The sequence below is a fragment of the Salmo salar genome, chromosome 04 (genome assembly GCF_965601325.2).
Source record: "Salmo salar chromosome 04, fSalSal1, whole genome shotgun sequence".
Taxonomy (NCBI): Eukaryota; Metazoa; Chordata; class Actinopteri; order Salmoniformes; family Salmonidae; genus Salmo; species Salmo salar.
Window position 1 is genome coordinate 56,889,512 of NC_138294.1, and position 12,601 is coordinate 56,902,112.

The following is a 12,601-nucleotide window of genomic DNA, read 5'->3' on the forward strand; positions in this document are numbered from 1 at the left end:
GTCAGCCCAGTCCAGCTCATCCTGCTCCTGCTCCTCGCACTAGCCCTGTGGTGCGTGTCCCTAGTCTGGCGCTTCCTAAGCCAGCCCCACGCATCAGGCCTTCAGTGCGCAGTCACCGTCCAGAGCTTCCGACGTCAGTGCCCCGTCCAGAGTGTCCGGCAACAGTGCCCCGTCCAGAGTGTCCGGCAACAGTGCCCCGTCCAGAGTGTCCGGCAACAGTGCACCGTCCAGAGCTTCCAGCGACAGTGCCCCGTCTAGAGATGGCCCACAGTTCGGAGCCTGCAGAGACGGCCCACAGTCCGGAGCCAGCAGAGACGGCCCACAGTCCAGAGCCGACAGAGACGGCCCACAGTCCGGAACCGACAGAGACAGCCCACAGTCGCAGCCAGAGTCGCCCTCCAGTCCGGAACCGGCGCAGCCAGAGTCGCCCTCCAGTCCGGAGCTCCCAGGGTCGCCCTCCAGTCCTGAGCTCCCAGAGTCGCCCTCCAGTCCGGGGCCCGCTGCGAGGGTCCCCAGTCCGTGGTCGGCGGCAAGAGACCACGCTCTAGGGGAGCCATTAAAGTGGGGTGAGCCAGCGGTGGAGCGGGGTCTGCGTCCTGCTCCTGAGCCGCCACCACGGGTAGATGCCCACCCGGACCCTCCCCTATAGGTTTAGGTTTTGCGGCCGAAGTCCGCACCTTTCGGGGGGGTACTGTCACGCCCTGACCTTAGAGATCCTTTTATGTCTCTATTTTGGTTGGTCAGGGCGTGAGTTGGGGTGGCCATTCTATGCCCTTTTTTCTATGTTTGGTATTTCTTTGTTTCGGCTGGGTATGGCTCTCAATCAGGGACAGCTGTATATCGTTGTTGCTGATTGGGAGCCATACTTAGGCAGCCTGTTTTCCTTTGGCTTTTGTGGGTGGTTATTTTCTGTTTAGTGTTTTGCACCTGACGGAACTGTTCGGTTGTTCTTTTGTTTGCTTGTCGCATTAGTGTTCAGTTTTAACATTAAAATGACGAACACTTACCATGCTGCATTTTGGTCTGATTTCTCTTCCCCTTCATCCGAGGACGACGAAGACCGTTACAATCACACTTATAATTGCGTGACGTTAAACAGAATGACCATATTGGTATTTGTAGGACAGCTCAGAATTAATAAGCTGAATTCTTCTAATACATGTCCAGAACTCAACCTCTCACATTAATCAGGACAGGTAGGCATTTATCCTGACTTGAATGAGAAAGTGATATCCTGTCACTTTTAGATACATCCTTCAAGGTCAAGTGGCAATGAACACAAATCTGTCTGAAAGGTCACAGTAACACTCTTTAGCGCATCATAATGAAGGATCATTATATGAGAGCCAGAGGCCTGTACGCATATACACACACCTCAGCAGAGGACAAGAAGGTCAGCGTTAAGCCATGATTAATGACGAATATGAGGCCTTAACACACACTCACACACACACACACACACACACACACACACACACACACACACACACACACACACACACACACACACACACACACACACACACACACACCACACACACACACACACACCATCATATGAACCTTGTATGTTTTGTGTAAAATATTAAGGAAACCTAGCATGGGTGAAACAAACAGTGTCACTATGAAGAGCGGAAGTCCTGTGTGGATTGAAGGTCCTGGGAGTCAGTCAGTCAGTCCCATTCCTTTGAACCGTCTACCCCTGGCCCTCCATCTCATTAGAGCTCTGTTACATTTTCAGAGAAAACCCTGCAACACCGCTGACTCAAGATGACAAATTGTGGAATTACTTCAATTTCAATTGACAGATTGAATATTAGAAAAAAGGCCTTTGACCAATGTCACTGATCAGGGGATATTTCCAACATATCAATTATGTCTGAAAAAAACTCATTGGAAACATGTTTTATGAAAAAACCTAAAGCATTTAGTTATAGTTGGGAATTACATCACTAATTAATCAAACTCTGTATATCGGCATTAAATGTCATCCTGAGTGTAACAAGCAAAAAAATAAAACAACTGGGATTAAATTATATTCTTGACAATAGCATTAGTGAACCCATTCCAAGCTTGTGCACAGCAGACATAAACAAATACATAAAAATCAACACTAACGGCCAACTCAGTGGCTGATCACCTAGGAAACAGGCAACCATTGTTAATAGTAGCTGTTATTCCTAAGTGAAAATGTAGCCCAAGAGTCGACCTCAAACAAGAACCAACAAGCTTTAATTGAGTTTCCCCTGTGTTTTTGTTATGTTGCACAATAACCCCTTTAAAGAGAGAATGTTCCCTCTGTTTGTGGTGTGTGAGGTTATTACGAGGCTCTAAGTAAGGGGTTTAGCCTTACTGCCCTGTTAAACGTTTTCGAGGGTAATGGAAAAGCCCTGGTAAATGTCTTAGAGGCTAATAATGGAAAAGGAATAAGAAGTACAAAGCTGAAGAGGCCAGGAGAGGTCCCTACAAATGGAGATGGGACTTTCAGAGGTATTGAAGGAATGGAGGCAGACTGAATGGCAGACTGAGGCTCCTAGAAGGCTTCTTTGAAAGGACACAGCCAGAGATCTACGTGGGCGAATCAGACTCTCTTCAATAAAGTCCTCTTTGTATTTGAAAACAAGCGCACAACCAAACCTTTAATAATCTTTTGTAGAATCAAGATTATCAAGATTAAATTCATGCACACACATAACTAAATAAGTGGTGTCGCCACCTAAGATCCAAAGCTCATAAACTGTGTGTGTGTGTGATAATTCTTCCCATAGGTATAAGAGTATAAATATGATAGCAAACCTTGGTTGTCTAGTCATTCAGTTGATCCACAAGCACCAATACAACCAAACTCGGGTTCCAACGTAATTAGCTCTTACATCAGTCTTCAGGTTTCAGGTAACTCATCATCCAAGTGGAGTTCAACAAACCCCCTCAGCTACTGCAGCAGTGTATTAGTGTTAAACCCCACTATACTGTACCTGGTCCAGGATGGCATTGATTCTTCCCACTTCACAGTCGATGAGGAAGCGTTTCTCCTGCCTACGGTCCATCTCCTCTATGATGCGTTTGTACTCTGTGGGGTCTACTATGCTGCCCACCGACCGGGCCGTAACCTGCCAGTTATTGGCCACCGCTGACTCCATGATGGCCTGGAGGATAGAGAAACCTGGAGTGGAGAGAGAGGGGATCAGTCACATACTGTGGAATGGTGAAAGGTGGCAATGTGGTTTGCAGAGAAGAGTGAACTTAATCAAATAATTTCACAGTTACTGTAAAGTCAAAATAGAAAGCGCTTTGAAAATCACTTTTTGGCACAGTATATCACATTGTGTCATAGCCAATTTAAAAACAAAAATGATTGAGGCCATTTTCTGCTGGTTCTGTTCGTTACTTTTTCTTAACCAACCAGTGGAGGGCATGAACATTTCATGTGAATGATTTCTGTCCACTTGAATGGTATCATTACATCATAAAAACAACCACAATAGTCTCTGAGCCCATGAGAAAAAACCTCCCAAAAGGCCAGCCCTGTCAATATCACATTTCATGGGTCAACTAAATGGTACAGTAGGCATGCCAAATGAAAAAAATAGCTTATAGCTTCAAAGACAGCCAACTAGTAATTCTAGTCTGGAATTTTTTTGATGGGAGTGACAGAGTTTAGCAGAAATACTACTTGCAATGTGCCAAGAAGCTTTGGAGGGACATTTTAATTGAATAGGATTTCATTTCAACTCCCAATGTCTCTGCTGACACATTGTGTAATGACTGAATTAATATGATTTAAAATTCAAATTGTGAAGTACATCATGTCAATGATATTGCCCCTCCAACTTCTAGGTCAAAATGGATCTCACAGTCCTCTAGGGCTGATGAGCAAACCTAATTTAAACAGTCTAAATGGGGCCTGACCAGTGACACAGTGATAACCCGGACATGTTTCCTTTTCAGGAGATCAATGCATCGTCTATTATGCCAACTCAAGGTCAAAAGCTATAAATATAGACAAGGTAGAAATGCGGGCGTGAAATGGGGGTTATGCTGCGAGACAAGAGTAGCACCCCTTTACAGGTAATAGCCTTATCGAAATATGAATGTTATTTAATAACCACAATGAATAATGATGTGCTACCACTGGATTATTTATTCATAGCAATATACAACCCTAGAATAGGGTAATGAAAGAAAGCATGGATGGACAAAATCAATTAGACATTTGCATAGTTCCATTATCTGGCAGGAAAACGTGCATTAATTTCAGCGATGGTGGAAATGTGTGGTGGCAGTAGCTCATTATGTGGTAGGCTGTAAGTAATAAACAGAGAAAATGGTGCTGTTGGGAAAAGCTTTTTTTCTTCTCCTTCATCCCAGTACGAGAGGCAGCATGCTAGTCGGCTTGGCTAAATGGGCAGAGGCAGCTTGCTAGTCGGCTTGGCTAAATGGGCAGAGGCAGCATGCTAGTCGGCTTGGCTAAATGGGCAGAGGCAGCATGCTAGTCGGCTTGGCTAAATGGGCAGAGGCAGCTTGCTAGTCGGCTTGGCTAAATGGGCAGAGGCAGCATGCTAGTCGGCTTGGCTAAATGGGAAGAGGCAGCTTGCTAGTCGGCTTGGCTAAATGGGCAGAGGCAGCATGCTAGTCGGCTTGGCTAAATGGGCAGAGGCAGCTTGCTAGTCGGCTTGGCTAAATGGGCAGAGGCAGCATGCTAGTCGGCTTGGCTAAATGGGCAGAGGCAGCATGCTAGTCGGCTTGGCTAAATGGGCAGAGGCAGCTTGCTAGTCGGCTTGGCTAAATGGGCAGAGGCAGCATGCTAGTCGGCTTGGCTAAATGGGCAGAGGCAGCATGCTAGTCGGCTTGGCTAAATGGGCAGAGGCAGCATGCTAGTCGGCTTGGCTAAATGGGCAGAGGCAGCATGCTAGTCGGCTTGGCTAAATGGGCAGAGGCAGCAGCACGTGTTCAGCTATCCTTTCCTCTTAGAGCTGGGGATAAAATCGCTGATTCAATAAAACGATGAATATTATTACTGATGCTGAAGCAATCCGTGTATATTATGCTAATGTAGATGCGGTCTGTGCAGTGCACCACAGAGCAGGGGAAGAAAACACCCTGTCTCACTTTGACAGCCCAGTCTAAAGACACCTGTAGACTAACACACCTCACAGCACCTCCACTAACAGCCAGCCATCACAACTTCAGCATATTACTTTCCATGTGAATGTGACATTTTGATTCATGTCAAATGGAGAAAACATGTTATGAGTGTTCATGAATACTTTAAACAGGATAGAATGCTGCCCGTAGGCGCCGTAAGTGGATCTACTATATGCATAGATATATAGCGCTGTGAACTGAAGTGCTACCATAGACTAGCTAGCTAGAGCACATAAGAATTCCGAGCACAGCCACACTCAGCCATCCACTCTCCTCTCCTCTAGCTCCTCTCCTCTACCTAAGTGACCTTCACACAGCAGAACACTGCAGAAGGCTGTCCAACCAGACTTGGCCTTTTATAAGACAGGCGGCTGTGAAGAACTGAGCATGGCCACATCATCATCGTCCACTCAGGTGGCGACTGGAGGAGCAGTGCGGAGCAGGAAGAGCTGTTTATGCACGTCTGATATTTCCAAAGGCTGGGAGACTCATCAAGAGGTTTCATGCGTCTGGCGTATCGCAGCGCCGTGTGAATGACAGTCAGATGTAAGATAAAACCAGGGAGCTGACCCCTGGATGAAAGGACATTGTAAAAGCACCATCAGGGCACACTGAATAACACAACACGTTTATCATCCGTCCCCATAGCATGTTACGAGAGAAAAAAGACTCCAGTCTATGTCTGATAGCAGCACAGAGGAAATTAAAAAGCAAATGCTGAAATATGAGGTGTTTTTTCTGCAGCTTGCCTGAGACTTGATATTGAATAGAGTAAGCTGGGTAATGCCTGATATTTTAAGCATGTTACCAGGTGCTTATGAAGAAAAAGGATTTGGGAGGATTTAGAAATGATTCCCTCATGAGTTTTATTGTGTATCCATTTCCTGCCTATAAGCTGATTTGGAAGTTTTGGGATTCAGATGTTATTGTGTACATCTCAATGTTAAACGTGTTTTGAACGTTGACAAGTTAAAATACTGAAGAGATGAAAAAGAAATTAGCAAAAATTCTGACAGAAAATATAAACGGGATGAATTGTAATTCAATACACTTTGACTTTTATTTCAATGTGATAGGGAAATGTCATGGCATTACAATGTGAAAATAAAAACTATTTTGGACATTGGCATAGCTTGTCTGCTGTGTGTAAAATGAAGATAGTGTCACTCTATGGGGCAAACAACAAAGTGAGTAAATGTTGGTTGAAGGTTTTTGTAAACAGATGACACATATCACAGAAGACAGAGGGCAGGGCAACCATCAAGCAAATTTGAAAAAAACGGTCAATTATACACTTCCAGGCCATAGTAAAAAAGCAAAGATGATCCATAGTAGTCAAGGGTTGGAACCGGTAATGGGAACAGAAGCGAAAACCGGAAAATATCTAAATTATTAGAGGAATAAAATCCGAACCGGAAACGAAAGTGATGTATACTGTTCTGGAACAGAACCGTCATTTTAAAAGCACGAGGACCGGTTAATAACATTATTTTACGTTCTGGACATTTTTTTTCAGTCCCACCAAAATTGCAACAAAGCACATATGCAAAGCCCTCACTCTGTCACTCAGAAACGGATTCAAGCGTCTGCCTGCCAGCTGGAAATCTTTACCAGTTGGTGTGCGTGTGTGTAGGCTACCTGCCCCTCCCCTCTGAACCATATGTTACTGTAGCCTCCTGAGAACGTTTAAAGCGTAATTCAGAAATTAGGGAGAGATGTTTAATTACAGAAGAATGGATAAGCTTTTTCAAAGCTAGTTAAGAATACTATACAACTCGGAAGTTCAGAGACTTTCCAAGTTAGAAGCAACTCCTCCGTAGGTATAATTCTGTGGACCCAATTTAGATAACGCATGCCATAACAAGATGACTGGCACCACAGTGTGTGTATTTGTCTTTCATTGTGATTAAACCATGCTGTTACCGCAAAATACAATTTGCTCTTAATGACTTTCCTGTATAGTGTAACGACCCTGGGTTTAAAAGCGCAGACATCGATTCTGCCGCTCGAGCATGCTGTTGGGGCACAGTCGATAGCGCGCTGGACTCCAAGCTAGAAGATCGAGGGTTCGAGGCCTGCTCCCTGCCCGTTTCATTACATTGGTGTCAGAAGTGGGATCGGACCTTGCATCCACGACAGTGCGTGGGCTTGGCCAGTGAGCGCGTTCCTATAAGGCGTAGAGTCGCAAGCTAGCGCGAGGACGCGCTCTTTGAAAGGAGGGAGTAGTGTAACGACCCTGGGGTTATAAGCGCGGATATCGACTCTGCCGCTCGAGCATGCTTTTGGGGCACAGTCGACAGCGCGCTGAACTTCGGGCTAGAAGGTCGAGGGTTCGAGGGCTGCTCCCTGCCAGTTTCATTACAATAGATTCAATCGCTTACCTGCTCCATAGCAAACTCCTCTATCCACACTGATTGGTTAATTAATTTAATGGCTGGAACAGTGGAACGGACAGGCGGGAAAAATGGTTCTGTTCAGAACGAAACGATTGGAAAATAATTTCAGTTCCAACCCCTGATTGTAGTACATTTCTTTAGAACATTCGATACATATTTGTGTGGAAATAAGTCCCAGATACAGAACTCAGGGACAGGGTTGACGCCTTCTTTTAAATCAAATTCTCAACACTGAATGTCTATTATTTGAACTACTCTGACATGACAGACACTCTATTCAAGTGCAATATCTGACTTCCTGTAATATGATGCAGTAAAGATGGAAGTCTGAAAATCTCAAAGAATCTCTGTCTGACGCATGATACTCAATTGAACCAATTTTTGTCAGAGAGAAAAACATAAATGCTTCTATACACTATTTGATCTTTGAAAACTAGACATGGTGAATGAACGAACAAGGAACGTTCAAAACATAATTTTAATGGCGGGGATGTTGACTGGAAAATAAGACTTCTTGGCTCTTCACACAAGTCTCATTTACATTTCTTCATATGAGCACAATTCCCTGGCTTAGTGTGGAGGGTGAAAGGTCAAAATGATTATGCAGAAAGCAGAGAAAATGTCTAATTTCTTAAAAGAACAATTACAACCCCTGATACTTGTCAGTGTCCATTATCATAATTTGTCTACTTGAGTAGAGTAAAACATTTACATTTTCCTCCTTGTCTATTTCTCTTGCTATACATTTTTCTTTCTTGGGATCCTTTTACAGTCAGTGAAAGCTATGTTTACAATATTACAAACTTTTCTTTTTTTTTAACGAAGAATATGTAAGAATTAAAGGCTATTACTCACCATTTAAAATATACAGTTATAAACAAAATAGACTACATCTGGGACAGCACAAGCTCAAAGCAGTGTGATTTGAATGTCATCCTTGTATATGGGAAAGATGGATAGAGAGCAGTCTTACTGCAGGTGGTGAGCAGTATCAAATCAAATCAAATTTTATTGGTCACATACACGTGATTAGCAGATGTTATTGCGGGTGTAGCGAAATGCTTGTGTTTCTAGCTCTGACAGTGCAGTAATATCTAACAAGTAATATCTAATAAATTACACAACATATACCCAATACACACAAATCTTAGTGGGAATGAATTAAGAGTATATACATATGTGGACGAGTGATGTCAAAGCGGGACGGACTAAGATACAGTAGAATAGTATAGAAAAACAGTATATACATATGAGATAAATAATACCAGATATGTAAACATTATTAAGTGACCAAGATACCGTAGAATAGTATAGAAAACAGTATATACATATGAGATGAGTAATGCCAGATATGTAAACATTATTAAAGTGACTAGTGTTCCATTCCTTAAAGTGGCCAGTGATTTCTAGTCTATGCCTATAGGCAGCAGCCTCAAATGTGCTAGTGATGGCTGTTTAACAGACTGATGGCCTTGAGATAGAAGCTGTTTTTCAGTCTCTTGGTCCCAGCTTTGATGCACCTGTACTGACCTCCGGATGATAGCGGGGTGAACAGGCAGCAGCTCAGGTGGTTGATGTCCTTGATGATCTTTTTGACCTTCCTGTGACATCATGTGCTGTAGGTGTCCTGGAGTGCGGGTAGTTTGCCCCCGGTAATGCTTTGGGCAGACTGCACCACCCTCTGGAGAGCCTTGCACTTGCCATACCAGGTGGTGATACAGCCCTACAGGATGCTTTCAATTGTGCATCTGTAAAAGTTTGTGAGGGTTTTCGGTGACAAGCCACATTTCTTTAGCCTCCTGAGGTTGAAGACGCTCTGTTGCGCCTTCTTCCCTTCACTGTCTGTGTGGGTGGTAGGTTTCAGTTTGTTATGGATATGTACGCCAAGGAACTAGATGCTTCCCACCTTCTCCACTGCGGTCCCGTCGATGTAGATAAGGGGGTGCACCCTCTGCCGTTTCCTTAAGTCCACGATCATCTCCTTTGTTTTGTTGACGTTGAGTGAGAGGTTGTTTTCCAGGCACCACACTCCCAGAGCCCTCACCTTCTCCCTGTAGGCTGTCTCGTCATTGCTGTTAATTAAGCCTACTACTGTTGTGTCGTCTGCAAACTTGATGATTGAGTTGGAGGCGTGCTTGGCCACGCAGTCATGGGTGAACAGGAGGGGGCTAAGCACGCACCCTTGTGGGACCCTAGTGTTAAGGATCAGCGGATTGGAGGTGATGTTTCCTACCTTCACCACCTGGGATGGCCCGTCAGGAAGTCCGGGACCCAGTTGCACAGGGCAGGATTCAGACCCAGGGCCTCGATCTTAATGATGAACTTGGAGGGTACTATGGTGTTGAATGCTGAGCTATATTCAATAAACAGCATTCTTACATAGGTATTCCTCTTGTCCAGATGGGATAGGGCAGTGTGCAGAGTGATGACCATTGTCTGTGGATCTATTGAGACGGTAAGCAAATTAAAGTGGGTCTAGGGTGGCAGGTAAGGTAGAGATGATATGATCCTTGACTAGTCTCTCAAAGCATTTCATGATGACAGAGGTGAGTGCTACGGGGAAATAGTCATTAAGTTCAGTTACCTTTGCCTTCTTGGGTACAGGAAAAATTGTGGCCATCTTGAAGCATGTGGGGACAGCAGACTGGGATAGGGAGAGATTGAATATGCCTGTAAACACACCAGCCAGCTGGTCTGCGCATGCTCTGAGGACGCAGCTAGGGATGCCGTCTGGGCCGGCAGCCTTGCAAAGGTTAACACATTTAAGTGTTTTACTCACGTCGGCCACGGAGAAGGAGAGCCAGTGGCAATGTGTTATCCTCAAAGCGTGCAAAGAATGTGTTTAGCCTGTCCGGAAGCAAGACATCGGTCTCGGCAACGTGGCTGGTTTTCCTTTTGTAGTCTGTGATTGTCTGTAGTCCCTGCCACATATGTTGCTGCCACATACGTCTCGTGTCTGAGCTGTTGAATTGCGACTCCACTTTATCTCTATACTGACGTTTAGCTTGTTTGATTGCCTTAAGGAGTGAATAACTACACTGTTTATATTCTGCCATATTCCCAGTCACCTTGCCATGGTTAAATGTGATGGTTTGCGCTTTCAGTTTCGCGCGAATGCTACCATCTATCCATGGTTTCTGGTTAGGGTAGGTTTTAATAGTCAGAGTGGATACTACATCTCCTATACAGTTCCTTATAAACTCAGTTACCGTATCTGTGTATGCAGATTATTTTCGCAAGCTACCCGGAACATATCCCAGTCCACGTGATCAAAACAATCCTGAAGCGTGGATTCTGATTGGTCAGACCAGCGTTGAATAGTTCTTAGCATGGGTACCTCCTGTTTAAGTTTCTGCCAATAGGAAGGGAGGAGCAAGATGGAGTCGTGGTCAGATTTGCCGAAAGAAGGGTGGGGGACTTGAGCTCCTGTATGTTCCTAGAATTATACCATGAGTCATTATTCATGAAACACACCCCTCTGCCCTTCTGCTTCCCGGAAAGATATTTATTCCTGTCTGCACGATGTACTGAGAATCCTGCTGGCTTTACCGACCATGTATCCGTGAAACAAAGTATGTTACAGGCCCCGATGTCTCTCTGGAAAAAATCCTTGCTCTAAGGTCATCAACTTTGTTATCCAAAGACTGAACATTAGCGAGTAATATACTCGGAAGCGGTGGGTGGTGTGCGCGCCTCCTAAGTTGAACCAGCAGGCCACCTCGAGTGCCTTTCTGGGGAGAGTGAACAAAGGATCTGCTCCAGGGAAGTTGTATTCCTGGTCGTAATGCTGGTAGTTCTGGTGAGTTACTGCCACTCTAATATCCAATAGTTCTTCCCGGCTGTATGTAATGACTCAAAACATTTCCTGAGCTCATAATGAAAAAAATAGTACAGAAAAAAACAAAATACTGCAAAGTTTCCTAAGAGCTAGTCGCGATGCTACCATCTCCATCGGTGCCATCATACAGGCTAGCGTGTAGTGAGGTTATGACAGTGTTTTGTCTCAGTTGGAGGGCTCTAAAGTGTGACCATGGGGCTAAACATTTTGGTGTGCAACCAACTACTTTTATTTTAGGAGGACCATGTGGCAAAAAAATTATCCAATAAAAAAAGTCAAGGCTTAACAATATTTAGTCGCAACACTCTTCTCTTCACTGCTCAAACAAGACAGGCTGATACATTGATTACAAATCATAACAAAAGTTACTGGGAACTGTAACTCCAGTTATATGAGTAGAGCGGAGCCTCATAGGGGGGCATCCCATTGGTTTACCCTGCTACCAAGACAGCATCGCCTGAGAAAATGAATTATGCACGCACCTTCAGCCAAAGATGATTTCAGTGACTGGCTCAGCTAACGTTAGCAAGCTAACATTAATGTTTGACAAATTTATGCTAGCTGTTGTGCCCATAGTCAAACTTCAAGTCAAACACTCAAATACTGCTCAATGAAGCACAATAATCCTTAGCTAGATGTAAAATTGGGCCCACTTGGCACAGGCAATACAGCCGTTCCTCTCTCTGTTCCCTTTGAGGAACAGAGAGTCTGATCTGTTGGAGCTCTTGACAATCTTAGGCAAACAAGACAGATTAGGACGAGCTCAAGTCGCCATTGATGGCGAGACAGTTGGGTCGCGTTGACAGAGCCCCAAATCACTGACCTGCTTAGCGGAGGTCAGGGCAAGTAACAATACAATTTTAATAGACAACATTTTAGGAGGAATCTGATCCAAGTGCTCGAATGGCAGCTCACAGAGCGCATCGAGCACCAATGTCAAATCTCACTGTGGAACTATGGTTTCATTTGCTGGTCTCAGTCGCAGTGTTCCCAAAAGGAAATGTTTGAGAGGAGTATGGCTGAACAAAGACACTCTACCAAAACCCTCATGACAAGCTGAAATCGCTGAGGCGTACACGTTGATAGTGAGAACGAGTTCCTGTTTGAGAATCGTTTCCACCTGGCAGCATGCTGGGTCAACATTCTCTTCCACGCACCATTGCATAAACATTTTACATTTGCTGGCATAAGTTCTGGATGTGGAACCAGCCCGCAGCCCTGT

The 12,601-nt window shown here is 44.6% G+C and overlaps 1 protein-coding gene across 1 annotated transcript in view; it reads right to left on the reverse strand.

The window, feature by feature from the left end:
* The window catches only part of LOC106603380 (glutamate receptor 3), a 111,572-nt gene that overhangs the window by 39,609 nt on the left and 59,362 nt on the right, over positions 1 to 12,601 (reverse strand). The window contains exon 4 of the mRNA XM_082974583.1: positions 2,976 to 3,163. Within this exon, the coding sequence (XP_082830709.1) occupies positions 2,976 to 3,163 (188 nt within the window). The remainder of the gene's footprint in view (positions 1 to 2,975; positions 3,164 to 12,601) is intronic.